Source organism: Diospyros lotus, chromosome 2 (assembly GCF_014633365.1).
Source record: "Diospyros lotus cultivar Yz01 chromosome 2, ASM1463336v1, whole genome shotgun sequence".
NCBI lineage: Eukaryota > Viridiplantae > Streptophyta > Magnoliopsida > Ericales > Ebenaceae > Diospyros > Diospyros lotus.
Window position 1 is genome coordinate 22,424,055 of NC_068339.1, and position 24,878 is coordinate 22,448,932.

Genomic DNA, 24,878 nt, shown 5'->3' on the forward strand with positions numbered 1-24,878 from the left:
AGACGAAACTTGGAGGGTAAAAATGTTCAAAGAATCATGGGCTCTCAAAAACAAGAGATTTACAAAGGTTTGGGGTCGAAAACACGCGATTATGGGCATTTGGGCCAAAGTGCAGAATCAAGAATTTGTTAGAGGTGGTCAAAACGAGGGTTTTTTTAGACTTTCGAGAGTGTATTAAGACATCCTAAACTTTTGGGGTCTAATGGAATAAGTAGAAAGTCTAGGGTTTGAGAGACAGGGGCAAAAACATGAAATATCAAAAATTGTGGGGTGAAAGTGTAATTAACAGAAATCAGGTATGAAACTTGAAAATAATTTTTAGAAAATTATTTTAGGAATATTTTTGAAAAAAATATTTGATAAAAATAGGTGTTAGGTATTTATTACACATTTTCAAAGAGAAGGGAAATTATGAAAAATAGAGAAAAATAAGGAAAATTAAGGAAATTATGAAAGAAATTAGGAAAAACATAAATATTGTATTCCTTGGATAATTATTGGCCAAGAGAGGATTGCTATAGGGGTTGAGGTTTTACACGCTAATCAAGGTCAACACATTTTTTGAGGAACGCGTCGAATTACTATCTAAAGGTGAGTGAGCAGTCCTTTCAAAACCTAGTATAATTTATGTGGGTGGTTTGGCCCGAGGTTCGCTTTATAGTTTCATTTCAAAGTAGTGATTTATACGTGGTTATGCTGTCTTTTTGTTTTTAAGGATACTGTCCGTATCAAGTTATTTTTCACGTGATGCATCAATTAGATATAACTTGTGAAATTGCATGGCAAGTGGTTTTCGTTGCATTATTATATTGAAATCATGTCATTGTCCGGTGGCACGGGATGGGGTTTTCTTGAGAATGGGACAAGGTTAATCTCTATTGATCAGGTGACGATGTTGGGCACCCGGAGATTAAGTATGTCGCAGTAAGGTTAATCCCAATGGTGTATGGAATGGATTTTCCACGGGAGGTTGAGTATGCCAGGGAGATTTCTCAAAGTTGACATGTCGTATTGTTTTTGTATCATGCATTCTATACAACTGTTTTATATGCCATCACTTAGATAATTCAACATCTAATCTGGGTTCTACCCCTGGAACATTCAAACGTTTCAGATGAGGGTTGTAGCAGGGATGAGGACTTGATCAGATTAAGTTGAGGAAGTACGAGCATGTTAGATGATATTTATGTTTTCTTTAGTTATGTAATCCTTATTTTGTTTGGAAGACGGTTTGTTTAAACGGTTGTAATATCTTATGATGTTAGGATTTGTTGTTTCTGCTGCATAAGGTTATGTTTTGTTTAGTTTAGATCTGTTGGTCTTAATAATACAAAGGCTGGACTGGGGTTCTGGGATTTTGTTGCATGTGAAGATTGTTCTTTGGAAACACTACGTGTGCATGGATCTTATGTATTGGCAAAATCCCGGTAACTCCTTATAGTGGCACATTTGGCGAGGCAGGGTATTACAGTAACTATGTGTTAGACCTCATTAATGTGACTAGATGATACTTCAGGAAACATATTTCCTGATTTTCAATTTGTCCTAGCCAAGGACTATCCCATCACACTAATAGTAGATCACATATGACGTCCACCCTATCAAATATCGACAAGGGTGATGGATCCTCTTCCCAACACCTGTCTCCATATACTAGTAATACAGACCACATAGATGAACGTTTCCACCTCCCAATTGTATGGTTTGGCTTATTAGCAAATCTCGCACACCAATACACAAAACAACCATGCCGATTTAAATCTAAGGATCGACACACTATCGCAACCTGATGACACGACCATTATCCACCATGCCATGTGGTCAGTCATTGGCATGACATTTGGCTGATCGTTCCCCAACGACCACCCACAGGTCTACTACCGGCATCTCATGTCATATGGTGCATGACACACCATCCTCCCATCAGTGTCCTCATACTGAACGAGGTAGTAACCCTTGTGCTAGCCCATACTCGATTAATTAGAATCTCCATCCAAAGAATCTAAAGACTAGGAATAGTTTAAGAAGTTTTATTACTAAAGAATCCTGTCACACAATCTCAACACCTTGAGAATAAGATTCTCAAACAAAAGATCTAGGGACTCATTCATATAATTGATTGGAGAAAATATAAATGAAAAAAACATTTTCTTTTATTGATTTATACAAAAGATACAATGAATGTATTAAAACAAATCCGCTAGATGTCATCCAAATCTAGCATGAGGGCACACAATACTAATAATCTCTCATTTGCGCTAATACTAATTTACATCACATGTTCATCTAGTGTTCCACCATTAGCAGGAATCGGATACCCATCTTCTCAAGATATCGATCCAGGTGTGATTTGAGTCATAGCTTTGGTGAGTGGGTTAGCTACATTATCCCCTAAATCTATTCTCTGCAGCTGCACGTCCCCACGTGCTATCATCTCTTGAGTTAAATGAAATCGAAATTCAATGTGTTTGAACTTCTGGTTAGACTTGGGTTCCTTTGCCTGCACGATAACTCCATTGTTGTCACAATACAAAGGTACTGGTGACAGAATGGTCAAAACCACATCAATCTCCGAAAGAAGCTTCCGTGGTTGAATCCGTTGTGATTTCCTACTTGGAACTTTTCTAGCTTATAGCACCATCATTTAGGAGATATACAAAACCAAATGTTGATTTGCAATCATCAACATCCATTTGAAAATCTAAATCAGTGAATCCATCTACATGGAAATCAGCCCCTCCATAAATCAATAGCATATCTTTAGCCCTTCGCAAGTGTTTCAGAATATGCTTCACTACGATCCAGTGACTATCATCGAGATCAGACTAATATCGACTTACAACACTCATAACGTATGCAATATCGAGCATCATACATATCATCACATACATAATGCTCCCAATCGCTGAAGCATAAGGTATTTTACTCATATGACCCTTCTCTTCAGGAGTATTAAGGGACATCTCCTTAGAGAGATGAATTCCAACCTGGACAAGCAACTACCTCCTTTTGGAATTCAACATGGTAAACCTTTTCAACATCTTTTCTATTTACAAGCTATGGGAGAGACCTATCAATTTTCAGACTCTATCTTTATAAAGTTGAATCCCCAATATATAGGTAACATCTCCCAGATCCTTTATGGAGAATACTCTAAATAACTAGGCTTTTGTAGACATCAACATGTCCACATTATTACCCATAATTTGAATATCATCCACATACAGGACTAGGAACATAATATTGCTCCTATTAGCTTTCTTGTATATACACGGTTCATCCGAATTTCTCAAGTAACCAAACCTTTTGATCTCATGATCAAAATGGATGTTCTAACTTCTCGATGCTTGCTTCTGACCATATATTAATCTTTTCAGCAAACACACTTAACATGGATCAGTGGACTCAAATCCACTCGGTTGTTCCATATAGATCCCTTCTTCAAGAAATCCATTCAGAAAAGCTGTCGTGACGTCTATTTGTCAGATCTCGTAGTCATAGTAAGTAGCGATAACTAACATCATTTCGATAGACTTAAGACTCATGACAGGCGAGAAAGTCTTTTCATAGTTAATACCTTGACGATGACGACAACCGTTTACCACCAACTGAGCTTTATAGGTCGAAACCTGTCCATCTAAATCGATATTTCTCTTGAACATCCATTTACACTTAACATTAACAATTCCCTCAAGTAGATCTACCAAGATCCAAACCTAGTTAGAGCACATAGACTCCATCTCAAATTCCATAGCTATCTGCCACTTTGAGATATCGATATCAGATATTGCCTCCTCATAGGTGGTAGGGTCAACTAACTTGTCACTATCCATATATAAGAACAATTCATGTATCTCCTACAAGGTACCTGTGAATGATCTCCTTGACTTGATTCATCATGCTCAATAATCTGATCAGATATTTGTGAAACAAAAGACCCTTCTTCTGTCAAATCCATTTTCTTTCCCATACCACCCTCTTAGATGAACTCTTCTTCTAAGAAGATGACATGTCTAGTGACCACAACCCTTGGGTCAATTGAAAAATAAATATAATACCCTAAACTATCTTTAGGATATCCCACAAAATGACCTTTCTCAAAGCTAGGATCTAACTTCTTTCTTCCCAACCTCTTTGCAGACACTGAGTAACCCCAAATCCTAACATGCTTAAGACTTGGAGGTTTTTCAACCCATATCTCATACAAATATAGTCGACACTTGATTTATCAAATAAATCAAGGTAAGAACAGCATAACCCCACAATGAAATAGGCAAATCTGTGTAGCTTAGCATAGAACGAACCATGTCCAATAAAATTTGATTCCTACGTTTAGCTACACCATTCAACTGTGGTGTACAAGGAGGACTCAAATGTGAAACTATATCACAAGGGCTAAGATAATTAATAAACTCAGTATTCAAGTATTCACCTCATTGATTTGATCAAAAAATCTTAATACTCTTTCTTGTTTGATTTTCTACTTCAGCATTGAATTCTTTGAACTTTTCAAATACTTCAGACTTGTACTTTATTAAGTACACGTAACCATACCGTGACAAATCATCAGTAAGAATTACAAAGTAGACATAATCACCCTGAGCCATAACTTTTATAGGCCCACATATATCTGAATGTACAAATTCTAACAATTCAATAGCCCTTTTCCCGTGTCCAATAAAAAAAGACTTAGTCATTTTTTTCAGAATGCATGGCTCACAAGTTGGCTTGAGTTTAGCACACAAATCATGTAATACCCTAAGTCATCGTGAATAGTAAATTGGTATTTAGACCACAGAAAAAAATTATATGAATTAATCAATTTAAGGTATAATCATATTGTAAATAAATGCATTGATTTATATATAATGGTGTGATATAATCATAGTTAAATGCATTGCATAAAATGTATAGTTTAAAATAAAGAATAAATAATAATAATAATATACAGATATTGTTGAAATTTACTGATATAGGTATGAAGTAGCCCGTATGTATGTATGTATATTATAAATATGTATATGCATGTATGTATATATATGTATATATATATATAAAAAATAACCAAAAATCTAAAGCAGGAGCGCGGCCATGCTTTGGCCGCGCCTACAATCGATCACTAGAGGTAAGGGAAGCTTTTAATGCTTCAAAAGACGATGGAATAGTCTCCCAGGACGCGAGGCGATCGTGATGGGACAAGACACGTCGAATTTTGGCTATCAATAGCCGAGTTCGAGCAAGGCCTTCATCAGATTTCTTTTGCTTCATAGATCGCTTGATTGGGGTAGCGTTTGAGAGCTTGGTGAGAAGGGTCTTGGTCCTTGCGTTGTGGGCAAGTTTTCTGGTGAGTTTGGTGGCCAATAGAGCAGAGGAAGCGGTGGATTGAAGCTTCGCCAGAAAATCACGCCTCGCCGGAGTCGAAGCTTCAACCGTCAATTTGAGGTATTTGCTGTTATTTTTTTTAATTTTTAAGGCCGAAATCGAGGTGGGGGGTTAGAATTAGGGGGATTAGAAGCTTCTTTTGAAGCTTTGGAGGGTAGCAGCGTCGCCGGCGACGTGTTGGGCCACCAGAGAAGACGAAGCAGACGGGAACGTGCAGCCACGCGCCCGCGAGTAGGAAGAAGGCACGTGGCTTGCACGCACCCGCCAAGAAGAAAAGAAAAAATAAGAAAAAAAAGAAAATAAAATAAAAGAAAGGAAAAAATAAAAAGAAAATAAAAGAAATTTTGAAAAAAATTCCAAAAAACTTAGAATTTTGTTTATGTCTTATTTTGTGAAAAATATTCTGGAAAATGCTAAATTAATTATTTATTTAAGTAGTTTTGCTATTATGGAAATAAGGAAAAAATAGGAATTTAATTTGAAAAATTCCAAGAAAATTTCAAAAGGCTAGAAATATTAATTAAAGAATATTAGTAAAGAGAAATTGGATTATATAAAAGTCTAGATAATTATTATGTAATTTTGAAGAAATAAGGCTTAGAAAATAAAGAGAAATTATAGAAATTATGAGAAAATAGTAAATTAATATTCTGGAAATAAATTTAATGTTTTAGGAATCCTTGGGGTAAGAGGATTGGGAAATAGCCCGCTCAACACGATTATCGAGGTCAACATGCTTTTCTAGGCAACTTAGTTGAAAGTGTATTTTTTGCGAATTAGCATGATTATAAATGTTTATTTTCGAGAATGCTTTCATCATATTGACATACTATACTATGTACCCATCATGTAGACTATATACATGACATGACTATGAAATGCATAAATACACGTTGATATCATTGATCACACGCATTCAGGCCGTAGGGAGTACGAACTGGCACTGTTACTTTACCAAGGGTGCCCCCAAACACCCCGGCTTCGAAAAAGGTAGCCGTAAGAACGGTAGGTAGCATGAGGGGTGCAGTTGACACATACGATGAAAGACATTACATACACACATGATATAACATTATGTACCCTTACTTAGATGGTTCATCATCTAATTCGGGTTTTGCCCCTGGAACATTTGACGTTCCAGTCAGGACTTGCAGTGATGGTACAGAAGTCGAAAATATGTAGTGACACGAGTCGTCAAGAAACGAGCAAGTGTGCCATGTTATGTTGTAATGTGAATGTTTCAAGAATTATGTACGTTTTAATTTATCTTTAGAAGCTCACGTATCAACTTTGTAGTAAGTGCCATAATCAGTTATTTATGTATGTAATACCATGAGCAGGTTCGATTCAGCTTCCGATTTATAAGATTGTATTTATTTCTAGTGTATAAATTATTTCGTCAAGCATTAGATAGGTCTTAGGGAATTTCGAGAATAATGTAATTTAGAAAAAAAAAATAAGACCCAAATTTCCTAAGGCATAACACGCCCAGGGTAAGTGGGGTGTTACAAATCACATATAAGACCCTAATGAGCCAACTTCATAAGCCTACTCTTGCTTATATAACCTAGTCTAAGGTGCTACAATTGTTTGGGATTAATTTGATTACCCCGAAACGCTTCTTTTTTAATGTGGTCTTAGGTCTTGCAACAATTTGCTAACTATATTCACATGCATGTATTTCCAAGAAGTATAAACAGATTATCATTATAGCTTTACCCATACACATATTATCGAACATAATGAAACATTCATTGCATGCAAAAGAAAATGTATAATCATGACTTACAAGCTGTGGAATAGAAATAACATTCTGAATCACATTCGGTATATGTAAACAGTCATATAAAACCAGTACATGCCCAGAAGGTAAAGATACAGAAGCAATCCTTATGGTTGATATAACAACGCTTGCCCCATTGCCAACTCTCAAAACCACCTCGCGCTTCCCAAACGCCCTACTTTGATTGAGATCCTGGGCAGACAAACAAATATGAGAAGTAGCACTAGAATCCACAATTCAAGAAGCATGGATCAACCAATCGAAAGATCAGTCTTAATAACACACATAGAAGGAAAAATACCTTGACCTTTCGGGCACTTTCCCTTAAAACTCCTTTAATAGTTCGAGCAGTTCCTTTTCCAGTGTCTTTTTTGACTGCAAAAGTAACAATTACCCTTGCCCTAAACCTCCTTACCCTTTGACTTTGTTTGACCACCATTTCTCTTCCTTTTCCTAGATTTTGGCTTCTTCTGAGAAGAAAACAAGGCAACAGCGAGAACTCTTTCTCTACATTTTCCTTTCATCTGTGAATGGTTAGTTATTAACATATTTAATAACTTAGGGAGAGAGCACTCAATCTTGTTCATATAGAAATAAGTAATAAATAAGGATAAAGAATCCAACAATGATTGTAAGACAAGATCAGTCCGGAGTTGAGTGTTCATTGGGAATTCCAAGGCATTCAGCTAACCAATCATATTGATCATGCTGATAGCATGGTCTCCAACATACGAACCCTCAACCATCCGACTCGAAACAACTTCTTTGATAACTCATATTGAACTGTCTGACTATGCTCACCAAAGAGGTCCCTGAGATGATGTATCATGCTTGTAATACTCATGAAGCGCTCAAGCTGATGCGATAAATCATTGGATATCGATGTGAAAATATAGTTATAAGCAAGCTCTCATGTCATCTTTTTTTCAAAATCTCCCAAGACAATCTCCTCCCCAGTCGCAGTTTAAGGAATTTCCATAGGCGGTATATAAAACAAAGTATCATCTATCCTTTTCATATTGAGCACAATTTTAAGACTCCAAAACTAGTTAAAACAATTTGGGCCAGTGATTCAATGGATTTAAACCTTCCATTTTATCTGCAGAAAATAAATAGATATATTAGTTTATATATTTGTAAAACTCCATTCAATTAAGGACTTTTGAATAAATTGGAACTCCTACTAAATTTTTCAAATCATGCACTTCTCGGTAGCAAATGTGATTCATAGAATCCAATAGCGGTTGGTCGATTTCTCTTTCATAAGAGTACCCCTCACATTTATAGTTTTTTAGAATGCTCTCATACTTGAGTGGGCAACACTTGCCACCACATAATATGTGGAGCTAAACCTTTGGTTTTTAATCCATCATAAACCTCACATTTTAGTTTGTCTGATGGATCAGTTAGATCCCATCCACTATCTAACTAAGTGCAATGAGTTGAACATCACCCTCTCTTTTAGTTACTTGGTTAGGTGAAACCCGTTGAACACTGCCCTATCTCATGGTTAATAAAAGAACTCAAACAATTTTTCATGAAATGCACCCTCACATTTATAGTCTTTTGGATACATCCAATGAGACTGATGAACTCCCATGATAAATGAATGCCATGATAAATCAGATTTACTGCTTAGATCAAATATTAATTTTATGAAAAGATTTTTGGGCTTCTTATTTTAAGGTCTCATCAGATTCCATCACGCAACCATTGCTTAATAAAATGAACAATAAATTAAACATGATGGCCATGGTTTAAATCATGTCACACATCAACACCTTGATAAACTACTAGCTTCACTTTCTTATGCTATACTCAACTCCTTGACGCCGTCTTCAATTTACAAAATTTGTAAAATAAAGACTAAAAAAAGCTACTTGAGACTTATGCCTCAGTACCTACCCGAATGAATAAATTATTATAAATTAAATAAAATCAAACAAAACCCTATAACATTCATTCAAACTAAGCCTATGCTCATCCTGTACATACATGTGCTTTCAGTAATTCAAAACAATTTTTAAAAACATTTATCTTGTATATGTCAAATAATACAATCTGACATCCAAACATGTATATCTAAATCCCCATGTTAATGCCCAATGTGAATTCAAATGCAGAAGCAAGAATTGAACTTGATATCTTAACATTAATCGAAATTCAGTTCTTACATCATCGTTCCTCAACATAACTTAATACAAAGCATAAGTTCTCAACTAAGACTAACCCTAAATAAAGTTATACATCATCATTTCTCAAAACGTTCAGAATTCAAAGTAGCAGAACTTAAATACATGGGCTACATTACATACATTCAATTCATCATGCACTTTGCTAAATGCCATTTTATTCCTCACTCATCCTCGTATCTGCTACAATCTTCATCTGGAACGTTTGAATATTCTAGGGGCAAAGCCTAAGTTAGATGATGAATCATCTAAGTAAGGGCACAAAATATTTTATCATGTATATATGCAATGTCTTATTTCATTGTAGGAGTCAACTGCACCCTTCATGCTACTCCTATTTTTACGACCACCCCTTTCAAAATCGGGGTGTATGGGTGCACCCTTGGTAAAGTAGCGGCGCTAGTTCGTACTCCCAACGGACAACATGCATGTGATCAATAATTTCAACATGTACATATGCATTTCATAGTCATGTCATGTACGTAGTCTACGTGATAGCAGCTGTATTTTAACTGTACCGAAAATCCAGGGGCGGATCCATGTGTGAGCTGCCCTGGGCTGAAGCCCATGGCAGCCCACAACAAAATGAAAATTCTTAAGGTAAAATCCAGCACAAATCAAATTCAGCCCACCCCCAGCCCAGCCCACCCCAAGTTGCTGGATCCGCCCCTGCAAAAATCATTCCCGATCCGATTTCTTTTGATACCATAAATCCTATATTGGGATGCTCATCAAGAGCATATCATTTTTCTTAGACAATTTTACTCCAAGATACTCCCTGCAGTCGATTCGGTATTTATAACTGCTATCAAACCAATTTTTCGATATTCTAAACTTGCCTAAATTACGTGACAATCTCACAAAAATATGGATTCTTACATAATATATCAATTGTCTTTAACTTTGTGTCAATATCTGTGAACATCATTAAAAGACACTAACTTAGCAATGCTAGTTTGCATTGCAAGAAAGGGATTGATTTTTACATCACATTGATGATTCACCTTTACACATTATACGCTCTATACTCTAAAATTAATAATAATTAGAGCGGTGATTTGTGTTATTTATGCATAAAAAAATAATTAAAAAAATTTGACAATCATATTTTATTTATTTTTAAATTTTTAGATAAAATTTTAAATATAATAAATCATGGTTGACTAATAACATACATAAACATCCCATAATTGAGAAGTTACCGCCATCCCTGTGGACCCAATATCATGTCTGCCCCATTCGTCAACTAAATTTTTATAAGATATTTTTGATAATATTTTTCTTATTATTATTCACTGAATAAAATGCATAAGGTTTCTTTCGCAAACATCGTTTTCATTTCAAAATTTTAAAAAACTATGACATTGCCAAGCAGAAAATGAACACAAACTGATCGCAGTCATTCAACTAAGTTGCATATTTAGAGATGTAGTTCAAACCGTTAAATCAAATCAAATTAATTATTTTTGTTTGGTTCGTCTTTTTATTTATTTTTTTACAAAATAATTTGTTTATGATTGTGTTAGTGTCAGTTCCTCCCATTGTTTTAGAACAAAGCATTAATTGACTACGCGAACTAGCTTAACATAGTCCACGTCAATTATAACTCAACTTTGGTTGATTTCATACCTTTTTGAGGGTGGACAATCATACCAAGAATTTGATATGTATGTATGCAGAAAAATGAGATATGTATTCACACCACTGGATCAAATAAGAAAGGATTGGCAATAATTGCATTGGATTGAAGTATAGTAATGGGACTCCTCCAACCACAAATAGAAAAGCTATAAAGGAAGCTCTGAATTGCTGGACTACGATGCTTCAAATTTTGGGTCAGAATCGGACGATGTGCCATTCGCTCATTGTTTGCTGCCCCTCTGGCAGATTTTTTCAGGGATGGGTTTACCGCAATTAAACTTTATATGTACACAATATTGTTCGATCCTCAACATATATTGAGCTCAATCGATAGGCTTGTCTCAGTTTGTTCTAATCTCAGAACCAACACAATAAACAACAATAATAACATATCTTAGCCCCCACAAGCATAGACCAGTAATTGAGACCGTACATGTGTTGGTCCCAAAAAGCCTTAAATTCTAATTGCTATATAGCTAGTCACAGATCTGTGTTCGAATTTCACTGCTAAATTCCATGATTTACCTTTCTTGCAAAAATCTTGGAACTAAACTGCAAGAGCCCTTAAGGCGAGAAATTTCACCTTTTTTATCCCAAATAATAACATATCTTACATATCGAGGCTTTTATCCCATCCCAATACCTAGAATCAGACATTGGGAATTCTAAATAACTCACCCATCTAAATCAACACAATTCCCCAGGAAATTGGTTGAACCTTGAGATGAAAATGTGTTACCAAACCTCTAGTTTTGAGGTAATGTCAACCATTAATTGCCACACAATTTCTAACCTAAAATGGAGGGTAAAGATTGTTATACCTGCAAACAACCAACACACCAAGACCACTATAGAACCAAGAACCAAACGAAAAACCAAAACAAAGAACCAGGAAAAATGCACAAGACCACAACGCGCACACAATCACAACAACAACAGTTTTATGTGTGCGGGTCCTTAAATGGATCCTACTAACGATAGGAATTTCGTCCCTAGTCAATCCACTAATACGATGAACAAGCGCATTATAACAACGATACAGAAACGAGAAAGCAACAAGAAAACAGAACCAACTTACAATATCGAACATGACAATGAACCAGAGTACATGCTCAATCCCTCGAGCTATTCCCAGCACTCTCACAATCGTCTACCTTTCTCTCACAACCCAGTGCAATTCTTAGAAAAAGAATCAATACAAACCTTTAGGATTAGGGCTCTGATCGTAAGGTTTCTCTAGTTCTCGCACTGAAAATTGAGAATGCTGAAAATTGTCGTTCAAATAGAAGACAACTTTATATATAAAGGGGAAATCATCTGCAGCCGTTAGATCATAGGATGAAATAGAGATCAATGGCCAAAAATAAACACATTGACCTGATGCCACATGTCACCCATATAAAAATATAAGCTGATAATATACTTTTCTTTATCAAATAATTTGAATCAGAATAAAAACTTAACAGATCAGATCACAATATAGAAGCATTACCTAGAAAACATGGGAGCAGAAATGTCACAAATAGTTTTTGTTGGGTGTTTCTCTTTTCTGCTGGGTGTTTCCCTTTTCTATCAGATTAAGATAATAAGTAAATGAGCAATTCTACACTACTCCACAAAACTTATTGACGGTTTTACCGAAACAAATTGCTCTGACAAAATTACCCCTCTCCCCAACAATTTTGTAAATTTGCCTTTGAGCAGCTCATGAATCCATTGGGGATTTGCTCTAAAGAACTTGTCCAACACATGATCATAGCCCTTTATTTTCTCTCAACATCAAGTCTCCCTATTGCAAGGAAAATAGGAAGAAATTAGTGTGAAAAAGAGCTTACAAATTGGATCTTCCATTTATCTTAATCCTAAGTTTCTTTATTACAAATTGTTTTTGTTACTTTTTACATAGGAGGAAAAAGAGCTTTAGCAAAGTCAATTTTGGTCCTTTTTTGTCCCCTTATCTTCAATTTGGTGAGACACCATCCAATGGCCCAGCCCATTTATTAGACAGAGACATCAGCCCATTAAGAATGGAAATTTTCAAATGGGCTATCTTGAACTAAACCTTTAATCTGTTATGATCAATGAACTACAAAAGCTAGAAAAGCTCACGTGACGCCGAATTGACTGTTCCTACTTCCTCCAATTAAACTACCAAATCTCACGTGATCAGGCATTTGAATCCAATGAATCCCCCCCCCCCCCCCCCCCTCCCCCCCTTCTCTCCCTCTGTCCTTACAGAAATAAAAAGTGTCCAACAATAATGTGGCATTAATACTTTTGGTAAATATGAGTGCACACCTTACAGAAATAAAAAGTGTCCAACAATAATGTGGCATTAATACTTTTGGTAAATATGAGTGCACACCATACATCTCTTTTAGCTTTCATATATATCCTCCCAATCAAACTCCTGCTGTAGGACTTTTTAGTAGTAACAACTAACAAAGGGTTACCAAAATTATCTTAAGGTTAGTGAGAAACTGGATCTCTCCATTATTTATGATTATGATGTGACTTTAGACTTTTGTAATAATTAGAGACTCATAGAGAGAGAAATGTAACGATGATGATGCGACTTTAGATTTTTATAATAATGTAGAAACTCATATATAAAGAGAGAGAGAGAGAGAGAGAGAGAGAGAGAGAGAGAGAGAGAGAGAGAGTGAGTGGGGTTAGGGTTCAGCAACTGATTCTATGTACTGTTACATTAAGTCGGTCATTTTTCACAATTAAGATAGATTTTTTATTGTCTGGACAGTAATTGATGGTATTATTAATAATTTATTAAAAAATATTTGAATTGAGAATTATTTGTATACTAAGTTGGCATTTTTCACAATTAAGGGTATTTTTGTGAGAGTAGTCCATTATTTATTTATTATTTTTTTATGTTAAATTTTCATTTTTAATTAATAAATAAAAACTAATTATATCATTTGACAATCTCATCAGTTTTCATTTTCTAAATTAATCAGTTGCTTGAATTGAGGACAAATTATTAACAGGTCATTGGGGTTTTAATGGTGAGAGAAGAATAGAAGAGAGCGCGAGAGGAGGGGGGGGCTCTGTTGTAAAATTGAGAGAAGTGGAGAGGGAGTAAAGAATGAATGGGAAAGGAAGAAAGGAATCAACAGAGATTGATGACATTCTATAATAATTTAAATAAATAAAAATTCAATCAAGTTATTGAAAATTTTGAATTTGACATATATAGGATTAGTGGGGCCCCAAATTTGATAATTAATTAATTTTGTTTAATATTTTAAGATACAAAATGACTAATTTTATTTTACAATGATTTTTTTTTAATTTATATTCTGTTTATTTTATTATTTTATTTGAGAGAGGAGCCTCCAACTCCTTAAGTCCACGTATCATTTTTTAATATTAGGTAATAATGTATAGTGAAATATCATTTAGATGAGGAGGTCTCTAACTTTTTAAGTTTACAAACTATTTTTTAATATTAGACAATGAATAATAAGGTCTAAACTAGTAATGTAAAAAAAAAAAGTGGTATTATTTTAGTGAATAATTTGATAAAATGATTTTTTGAACGATGAAAATTTTATCTAAAGAGTGTGCATTGACTTGGGCATTAAAAAAATAAAATTAAATCAATAAATTTTTAATTTACAGGATCTGTTTATAAACTCTTCACATTTTTTTTCTTATTCAATATTTAGGTTTTCATATCTTTTTTTCTTGTTTATATTGTCAATTGAAAAAAAAATTACTTTTTAAATTTGAATACAAAATTTAATTAGCAATTTTGTATCTCAAAAAACAAATAAAGTAAAAATTAAATAATATTTAATATTTATTTATATTATTAAAAAAACTATGACATTGTCAAGCAGAAAATGAACACAAACTGATTGCAGCCATTCAACTAAGTTGCATATTTAGAGACGTAGTTCAAACTGTTAAATCAAATCAAATTAATTATTTTTGTTTGGTGCAGTTCCTCCCATTGTTTTAAGAAACTGATTTATGATTGTGTGAGTGCACCTCTTTCCATTGTTTTCGAAGCAAAGCATTGACTTCGCCGACTAGCAAAACATTGTTAAATGTATTGTTTTAAGAAGTGGTTGATTTCATACCTTTTTGAGGGTGGACAATCACAAATGACTGACACCAAGTCAGCTAGCTAGAAGTGGGTTTATGATAATGGTAGATCTAACTGCAACAAGACACCACATTTCTGAAAAATAGAGTAACATATGTAAGTGATTTCACTTGGAAGAAATTATTCAATTTCCATAACAGGAACTAGAAGGCAATACATTTAACACATTCTAATTCAAACTCACGGATAAGGCTAATTAAAGATCAAACTGTGTTCTCGTTCCCATTAATTGAACATGGGATGAATTCCATGAATAACTTCATCCGTGGCCGCACACGATCCCATCTGACCTTCAACCGCCTTTTCAACAAGGGAATGGTGTGGATTAACACAAGAACACAGATCACCCCACACCAAACTATCATACCGTAATAAATGCACTTAGAGACAATGTTCCAGAACCAATCCGGGGTGATTGAGGCGATTGAAAATGCGTATGTAAATGCTATGGATGTAACTGCGATGCACATGGTCAGCACCATGATCCGCGTAAACAACTTTTTCTTGAAAGGCAATCCGGTCACTAGAAACAGTATTGTGCTTAGTGATGCCACAAATCCTATTGTGTTGGCAACAAAGAACCATCCTGTCTCCGAGTAATAATAAGCAACCACAGCTTCTCCAGCTTTATGGAACTCGTCTGTTGAATTGTTGTTTGTTGAATTGTTGGGTCCATTGTCTTGCCAGACACCACCAGGATGGGTCACCCCGACTTGAAAAGCCATGGTTGCCATAAGCGACGCCGCCACCAGCAATGCATTCTGCCTCTTGGATAGAAGCTCATCGACTTTCAAGGTAGCAGCTTTCAAGGCACCAGCTTTTCGAAAATTCTTCTTGGATTCTTTACAATCTTGAGGTGGAGATTGAACTCTCTCCATAATGTCCAGAGCCGTGCACCCACATTTGTTTATCGTGTTTAAGGGGTTTTCTGTCTCTTGTATGTTCTTCATTTTCATTTCATCTTTTATTTTAACAAGCAACAAGTCCACAACCTGCATAAAATGTACATTTCTAAAAAATTGATAAATGTATTTAAATAATTAGACTAAATAGGATAATATTGGCTATATTGCACTGGACTAAAGTATAATCTGATTCATAAAGTCACAAGTTGGATGAACCAACAGTTTATCCCTTAATAATATATTGGAATGCGATGCTCCGAATTAACAATAAGAATAAAAATGTGAATGTATTAACAAATCTGTGGTTGCATGGGTGTGGCTCAATACAAAAATAAAAGCAAGTGTGATAATTTTATAATTAAGAATAGTGCAATATCCAATGACCCCAAGAAGTGATATGTGCTCCGAATTAACAATAAGAATAAAAATGTGAATGTATTAACAAATATGTGGTTGCATGGGTGTGGCTCAATACAAAAATAAAGGCAAGTGTGATAATTTTATAATTAAGAATAGTGCAATATCCAATGACCCCAAGAAGTGATATGTTCTTGTCCTACAAATAATCTCTTTGTAAGTACAATGAGAAGACTGTGCCAAAATAAAACTTGCCACTGACCCTAGTTTAGGATATTATATATAATTAAATGAAGGTAAAGACCATAATAGAATGATAATTCAAAAACATGGGTATTTGCATTCTACTTAATTTTTGTATTCAAGGCCTAGATAGAAAGTTTAAACCAATTTTCACCAAGGGATTCAACCATAGAAGGTACAAAAATTTGGAAAATCTACAACACCAAATCTACTTTTAGTTATTGGGAAAGATCCCTTTCTCCAAGATAAAAGAGGATAAAGCAACCAAAAAAAAAGTGAGTTAAACTGAAAATTAAGTCTTTCATTAATTTAATCATTCGAAAGAAATATAAAACTGATTCATTTCTTTGCCCTAACTAAACAAAAAAAGACACAGAAAAAGAAAAGTTGATTCAACAATTTTGAGTTAGGTTACGTTTTCACGAAAACGGACTAAAAAATTTCGAACCAAACGTTTTACAAAAATGGCCCCAAAACGTTTTACAAAAAATTTTGAACTAGGTTAATATTCTATAATTTGTAAAATGCCCCTAAAACGTTTTACAAATTATAAAAACAGCCCAAAAACTTTTGAACCGACCTTGTCGTTCCCTTGCATAAGAGATTTTGAGACGCTTCATACCCACCCAACTAGGAAATAAAAAAAAAAAAAAAATCATCAAACTAATTAACTTAAATGACAACCAAATTTAACAGTAAAAAGGCCTCAGAAATGCCTGAGATTTCTTGTTCATGACAGCCAGATGAAGGATGGTGTTGCCGCCGCCATCTATGGCTTTGAGCATCTCATGAATCCAATGGGGATTCTTCTCAAAGAACACACTCAATACGGAGTCGTGCCCCTCCACGGCCGCCCGGTGCAGAGGATTTCTGCCGTCGCCGTCCGGAGTCAAGCACATGTTGGCGTTAGCTTCCACTAAAACTTCCACAATCTTGTCGTGTCCGTTGGCCGCCGCCAGGTGGAGGGCCGACTGCCGCCGCTCGTCCAGCACTCCGGCGAGTGCCTTGTTGTTATCCAACAGCTTCCGGACAAATTCCAGGTGCCCCCAGTTCGCGGCCACGTGGAGAGGAGTGTGGACGGAACCACCCACCATTACTCGTCGAAGAATCAGCGGATCTTCTTCAAGTATTTTCGTCAGTGAGGCCGTTTCCCCCTTCAATGGCTGCCTTTTCGAGTCTCTGCTCCCTCTTCTTCTCTCCCATTATTTCTCTCCCTCTCTAAGACGTGACTTGATTTTTCTGATAGTAATAGGCACACACGCGTGTATATATATAGAAAGAGAGAGGTATCGTGAAGAGAGAGAGAGAGAGAGAGAGGATAGCAATGCTTCATAGATTTCAATTCATGATCTGAGCCCGCATATAATAAAATCATAATTTTAGTAATTACATAAATGTCATTACAACAAAATACAATAACTAATATAACAAATATTCTGTTATTCTCCCAACATTGACAATAGCCATCTTAGAGCAACTTCAAGGAGAGTCTTATTTTGGGGTGTTAAATCATTTATTTGTAATTTTGAATAGTATTATGGCATTCCTAAATTATAAATCTGCCAAAATAGGAGTGATATTTTAATATTTTTAATTAAAAAATATAATTAAACTTAATAGTCATATTTTAAATTTTATTTCAATTTCACAAATACTTCAATAATAATCAAACTTAATACATAGTTTTTCATGAATAATAGCAACATAATAAATAATGACTAAAAATAAAATAAAAATAATTAATTAAAATATTACAAAATATATATATAGGCATCTATTTAAATTCTAACAATTAATTAAAATAAAAATACTTATTTTAAATTAAAATCAAATATATATATATATACATACATACCCTGCTCCAAAAAGATCCCTTCTGCACCTTTCTCTGCCTCTTTCCCCTCGTGACTCGCCTTCACCGGTCTCCATTCGCCGCTCGCCCTCGTCGCTCACCGCCTCGCCCTAGCCGATCGCCTTCGCCCTCACCGGCTCTCCTCTCGATCGCTCGCCTCGTTCTCACTTGCTGCCTCTCTCGACTCTCTCGCTTCATCACTCGCCTCACCTCAAAACCCCTATTTCAGGTAAGAAGTTGAAATATAGTCATTGAATGTTACCATTGGAAATGCCACCTTTCCCTTTTTCTCTCTCCAGATGTTGAAAAAATGGCACCATAAGAAGGCTGCTGCCATTTTGCAACCCCATTTGCCAGTCTTGATGGAGTGGAAAATTTTTAATTTGGGGTGCCATTTTGGTAGTTATAGAGTTGGCACCCCGAATGGCACTCTCCCTTGGAGTTGCTCTTAGATAGTAAAGGAAACAACTGAGTTGTTGATAAAGGTTTGGTAAACACATCAACTAGCTGATGTTGGGTGCGGATAGGAAGAAGTTTGAACACTCCATTAGTCAACTTGTCCCGAACAAAATGACAATCTAACTTGATGTGCTTGGTGCGTTCATGGAATACTGGATTAGAAGCAATATGGACAATAACTTGATTGTCACAAAAGAGCAAAGCATGAGATGCAGGAAAAATTTGAAAATCAACAAGAAGTTGATTAATCCAAATAATTTCACAAATAGTAGAAGCGAGCGCCTGATATTCAACTTTAGCAGATGATTAAGAAACTATGCTTTGCTTTTTAGCTTTCCATGAAACTAAATAATTACTAATAAAAACACAAAAACTTATAATAGACCGCCTAGAATACAGACAAGACCCCCAATCAAATAAAAAAAAAACACGAATTTGTAAGGAAGAAGCTGTAGAAAATAATAACCCTTGACCAGGAGCACCCTTAAGATATTGTAAGAGATGATGTGCAGCGTCAAGATGAGGTTTTCTAGGTTGAGAAACATATTGACTGAGTTTATGGACAATAAATGTAATATTAGGCCAAGAAATGGTCAAATAAAGCAAACGACTGACTAGACGCTTATAAACAGAAGGGTTCTCAAGCAATTCACCATCAAAAGAACTCAATTTGACATTGGGAATCATAAGAAAAATAACAGGCTTACTTGAAAGAAAACCAGTGTCCTCAAGAAGTTGAAGAGTATAATACCTTTAAGAAAAGATGATAACTTTAGCTGATTGAGCAATTTCGAGACCAAGGAAATACCTTAAGCGTCCAAGGTCTTTAACCTTAAATTAATCATGAAGAAACACTTTAAGGGAAGTTATTTCTGCAAGATCAAAACCCGTAATGATGATATCGTCAACATAAACGAGAAGTGCTACAAAAGATGCACCAATACCCTTAGTAAAAAAGGAATAATCTGACTTAGATTGATGAAAGCCATGTATAACGAGGGTATTAGAGAATTTAGAAAGTCATTGCTTGGAAACGTGTTTAAGCCCATATATGGATTTATGAAGTTTACATACTAGTCCCTCCCCCTGATTAGGAGTTGGAACCTAAGGCACTACAAAAAAAAAGGTTTTTTGCGGCGATTTTTTAGCGACGGTTTTCAAAATCGCCTCAAAACATGGTATTTTGCAACGGTTTTTCAACCGCCTCAAAATATGTTTTTTACGGTGGTTTATCTAATATTTTGCGGCGATTTTGAAAAATCGTCGCAAAATTAATTAATTAAAATTATAAAATTAAATTTAGCGACGATTTTCAAAAACCGTCGCTAAACTCAATAATAAAAAATAAAAAATTAAATTTAGCGGCGGTTTCCGCTAAACCACCGCAAAATTCATTAATAAAAAAATTTAAAAATTGCCGCAAAATTTAATGATAAAAAATCAAAAATTAAATTTTGCGGCGGTTTTAGAAAACCGCCGCAAAATTCAATAATAAAAAAATTAAAAATTAAATTTAGCGACGATTTTATCGAAACTGCCGCAAATTCAATAATAAAAAAAATTAAATTTAGTGGCGATTTAGTCGAAACTGTTGCAAAATTAAATAATAAAAAAATCAAAAATTAAATTTCGCAGCAGTTTTTAAAAACTGCAGCAAAATTCAATGATAAAAAAATCAAAAATTAAATTTAGTAATAAAAAATAAATAATTTCAAAATTCAGTAATAAAAAAATTCAATTAATAAAAAATTAAATTTAAAAAAAATAATAATTTCAAAATAAAATTAAATTAAATTTTACAAAATAATCTGAAATTTTTTATTTTTTAATCAATTAATTTATTTATATCAATTAATTTATTTAATTTCATTCAATTAAATTAAATTAAATAATTTATTTATTTTAAATTTATCAATTAATTTATTTTATTTAATTCATTGGTTTAAAACATTTTATGTTCAATTAATTAAGTTAATATGTTAACTCTTCTTTAGGTGTTTTGAGAGTTCAATTAATTAATTTAATTTAATTCAATTCAATTAAAAATAATATTATTTTTTTATTTTATTTTATTTGGGGCTAAGTGTAATTTGAAAAACTTGAGTTTGTGGGTGCAAAGTGAATTCTGAAAAATAGTGGTTCAAGTGCTTTATAATTAATATGCGCGAGTATTTTACTAGGTGCCTTTGCAGATCAACTGGCTTCGCGCGCGTACGCGCGTAAGGGTGGTCACGGGATAGAAACTTAGGGATTACAATCAGGCGCGGTAGGCGGGCGGGCGCACACATGGCCAGGGGTTGCGGCACGGTGGGCGCGCAGGGGTGGGGGCTGGCGCGCGCTTGTTTTTGGCTTGCATGCGGCAAATAGCGATGGTTTCAAAATCGTCGCAAAAAATTAAAAAAAAAAACCACTGTTAAATTATTTTTATAATTAAATTTAATATTAAATTCAATAATTTAATATTAAATTCAATTAAATTTAGCGACGGTTTTAAAACCGCCGCTAATTGCGACGGTTTTCAAACCACCGCTAAAAATAGCACTTAGCGGCGGTTATACCAGCGGTTGATAAAAATCGCTGCTAAATGCTACGCGACGGCTGTATCAACGGCGATTTTTAAAACCCCACTAAATCTTTTTGCGGTGGTTAAAAATCGCCGCTAAATGCCAAAAAAATCGACGCTAAAAATCATTTTTTGTGTAGTGAGGCTTAAACCCTGAGTGAATAATCCATATAAACTTCTTCAAAGAGGTCACCATTAAGAAAGACATTATTTGTTAGACCGAGAGGTGCTATGGCACACACCAAGAGGGGGGGTGAATTGGTTATTTTAAAAACTTAATTAAACTTGAAAAACTTTTTAATATAAATTGAGATTTTAGGATTTAAAACGTGAAGTATATAAAATGACAGATGAAAGTTTACAATAATAAATATGTGAACCAAGTAAAGAATAATGAAATGCTTGGAAAGATAAATAGATCAAAGAGCACAAGCACAAGAAACACAAGGATTTATAGTGGTTCAGTTTAACCCAAACCTAATCCACTACCTTAGCTCCTCACTAAGGATTTTGCAAACAATTCACTAAAACCCCTTACTTAAACCAAGTAGATCCTCTAGTCCAAGACTAGGAATTACAATCTCTTGCTTATACAAGTAAGCCCTCTAGCACCTAGCTAGGAAAAACAACCCCTTACTTCAACGAGCAAGTCCTCTAGCACAACAAGCTAGAAAAATAAAAGTGATACAAATGTAAACGAGATGCTAAGAGTTGACACTCTTAGTTACAAGTTCTCTCACAATGAAAATAACGCTTGAATGAATTAATACAAGTTAAAATCAAAGCCTTGAAGAGAGAAAAAAATGAAGCACAGTCACTGTAAATACAAACGAGAGTAACAGTAAGCTCAAATTATTTCATTCTCGTCCATTAGCCTTCTCTTGATCTCCTTGATATGTATATATAAGCATTCCAAGAGTCTTGCCCAAAACTAGTTGTTATTTAGCCGTTGGAGAATGAGAAACTAGCCGTTGGAGATTGAAAAACTAACCGTTATTGATTTCTGAGAAACAAATAGTCGACAGATGAAATGGGTTAGTCGATTATTTCTTTAAATAAAACTAGGCACAATCAACAGACAAGAAAGCATAGTCGACTATTTCTCAACCAAAAAACTTCTCATAGTCGACAGATCATTTTACATAGTCAACAGATCAAAAATACAAAGAAAAATTTGAAATTCATGAACAAACACAGTCGACAGAAGAAATAGCATAGTCGACTATCCTTACACAATAGTCGACAGAACAATCAAGCATAGTCGACAGACATAGTCAACTATCTATTATGAAAAATTGAAAACTCAACTGATAACATGAAGAAGCACACTTGATTGATACAAAACATTACAAGATATTTACATAGTCATTTTGTTTAATTTATATTTTACCTTCCATTTACTTTAATACATAAATGTAAATAAGAAAGTACCCCCCATTTGGATTCAATAAAAATATCTAAAAAATCAAAATCCATAATAATAGGAAAGTAGAATTTGAGTTTTAGTAGGAATTTAAGATTTTGCAATTTTACCACCTCCAAGATATACACTTTCTATTTCTTGAAAAATTCGTTAAAAATCATTTTATCACTAATGAATGTTAGCTATTGAATTACCGGGAGTTCGTTTTCTAAAACGAAAATATTTTCATATATGTCTCCTTATAAGGTGCTAACCTTCCAGACTTAGAAAAACCAGACTTAGAAAAATATGACTTTGAATTCTTGATACTTGAAATTCATTTGGTTTTCATTCTCACAAAGTAATACTTGATATTGAAATTGATTTATGTTGAAAACCACAACCTTGATTCATAAATTAGGGATTAAATAAAATATTATTTTTCATCATCAAAACTAAGTATACAAAAGTAAAACAACATTCTAAAAACATCAAGTTGAACAAGAAACCATTTAATTATAGTAGCTAAAACAAGAAGAACCTTAACTATGACTAACTTGGCAACTGGGGAAAACGTATCAAAGAAGTCCAAACCTTCTTGTTGGGTATATCCCTTAGCAACTAAATGGGCCTTGTGCCTTTCAATAAAACCATTAGACCTATATTTTATCTTGTAAACCCACTTGCAGCCAATGACATGTTTGTCATGAGGCAGTATAGTAATAGACTAAGTATTAATCATATGCATGGCATCCAATTCAGCTCTCATATAACATCTCTCCAATGATCTTAAGGAACTACTTGGTGATAAAAATGAGGTTCAAAATTGGAAGAAACATTGAGGAGAAAGGCTTTGTGAGGGGCAGACAAAGTTGAATATGAAATATATATAATGATTCAAAGGATAGGCAGATTTGGAATCACGAATAGAGGTATTAGTTAGAAAATTACAATGAAATTCCTGTAGATAAGAAGGAGGTCTGTTGATTCGAGAAAACCTGCGAACTGTAATAGCAAGGAGAGAAGTAGGGCTGGAAAAATCAGATTCTGCTATATCTGAAGATGTAATAGCTGAATCATGTTCTAAGGAAGAAGGAGAAAAATCAAGGCTCGAATGGGATAGAACCAAATTGGGAAAAAGATCCACCACCTCAGTATGAGAGCTGACAAAATGAAAAGGAAACACATTTTCATGAAAAACAACATCACTTGATACAAATATATTTTTGGCAACAATGTCATAAAGTTTGTAGCCTTTCATACCTGGAGGATAACCAAGAACAAAACAAGCAGTAGCACAATGATGGATTTTTGCCTTATGAGAAGCCAGAATAGAGGTAAAACATAAACTACCAAATGTGTGAAAGAATGTATAGTCAATAGTTTTCTGGTAGCGAAGTTGGTAAGGGGACTGATTTTTCAAAATAGGAGTAAGAGTCCTATTAATCAAGAAGGCAACAGTAAGGATACAATCACCTTAGAATTGAATAGGCACTCTATACTGAAATAATAGTGCTCTAGCTACATTAAGAAGATGTTGATGCTTACGTTCCACTATGGAGTTTTTCACAAGCCTTTCCACACAAGAAAATTGATGTATCACCCCCTTTGTAGCAAAATAATCATGAAATTTGGGTTCAGGAGTATTATCTGACCTAAATTTCTTCACTTTTGTGTTAAATTGTGTTTCCTCCATATAGAAAAATTTAGGAATAACAACCCTAACATCAGATTTTTGTCGCATCAAGAAAATCCAAGTGAATCGCATACAATCACTATAAAAAATCAGTGTTTTAGCGACAAAAAATTTCGTTGCTAAAATATCAAAATCCGTTGCTAAATTTTTTAGCGACGAATTTAGTGACAGGTACCTTTCCGTCGCTAAAATTAGCGTCGCTCAAATTTAGCGACGGACATTTTTTAGTGACGGAATCAGCGACGGGGGTTGTACCCATCGCTGAATAGCGACG

At 34.6% G+C, this 24,878-nt stretch overlaps 1 protein-coding gene across 1 annotated transcript; it reads right to left on the minus strand.

Annotated features, from left to right (window-relative positions):
- Positions 1 to 15,167: 15,167 nt before the first annotated feature.
- On the minus strand, positions 15,168 to 17,938 carry LOC127794155 (ankyrin repeat-containing protein ITN1-like). Its single transcript, XM_052325080.1, has 2 exons — positions 17,349 to 17,938; positions 15,168 to 16,119 (listed from the first exon to the last, which is right to left on the minus strand). Exons 1-2 carry the CDS (start codon positions 17,724 to 17,726, stop codon positions 15,331 to 15,333), a joined length of 1,167 nt encoding a protein of 388 aa, XP_052181040.1. The 5' UTR covers positions 17,727 to 17,938; the 3' UTR covers positions 15,168 to 15,330.
- Between the last annotated feature and the right edge of the window lie 6,940 nt (positions 17,939 to 24,878).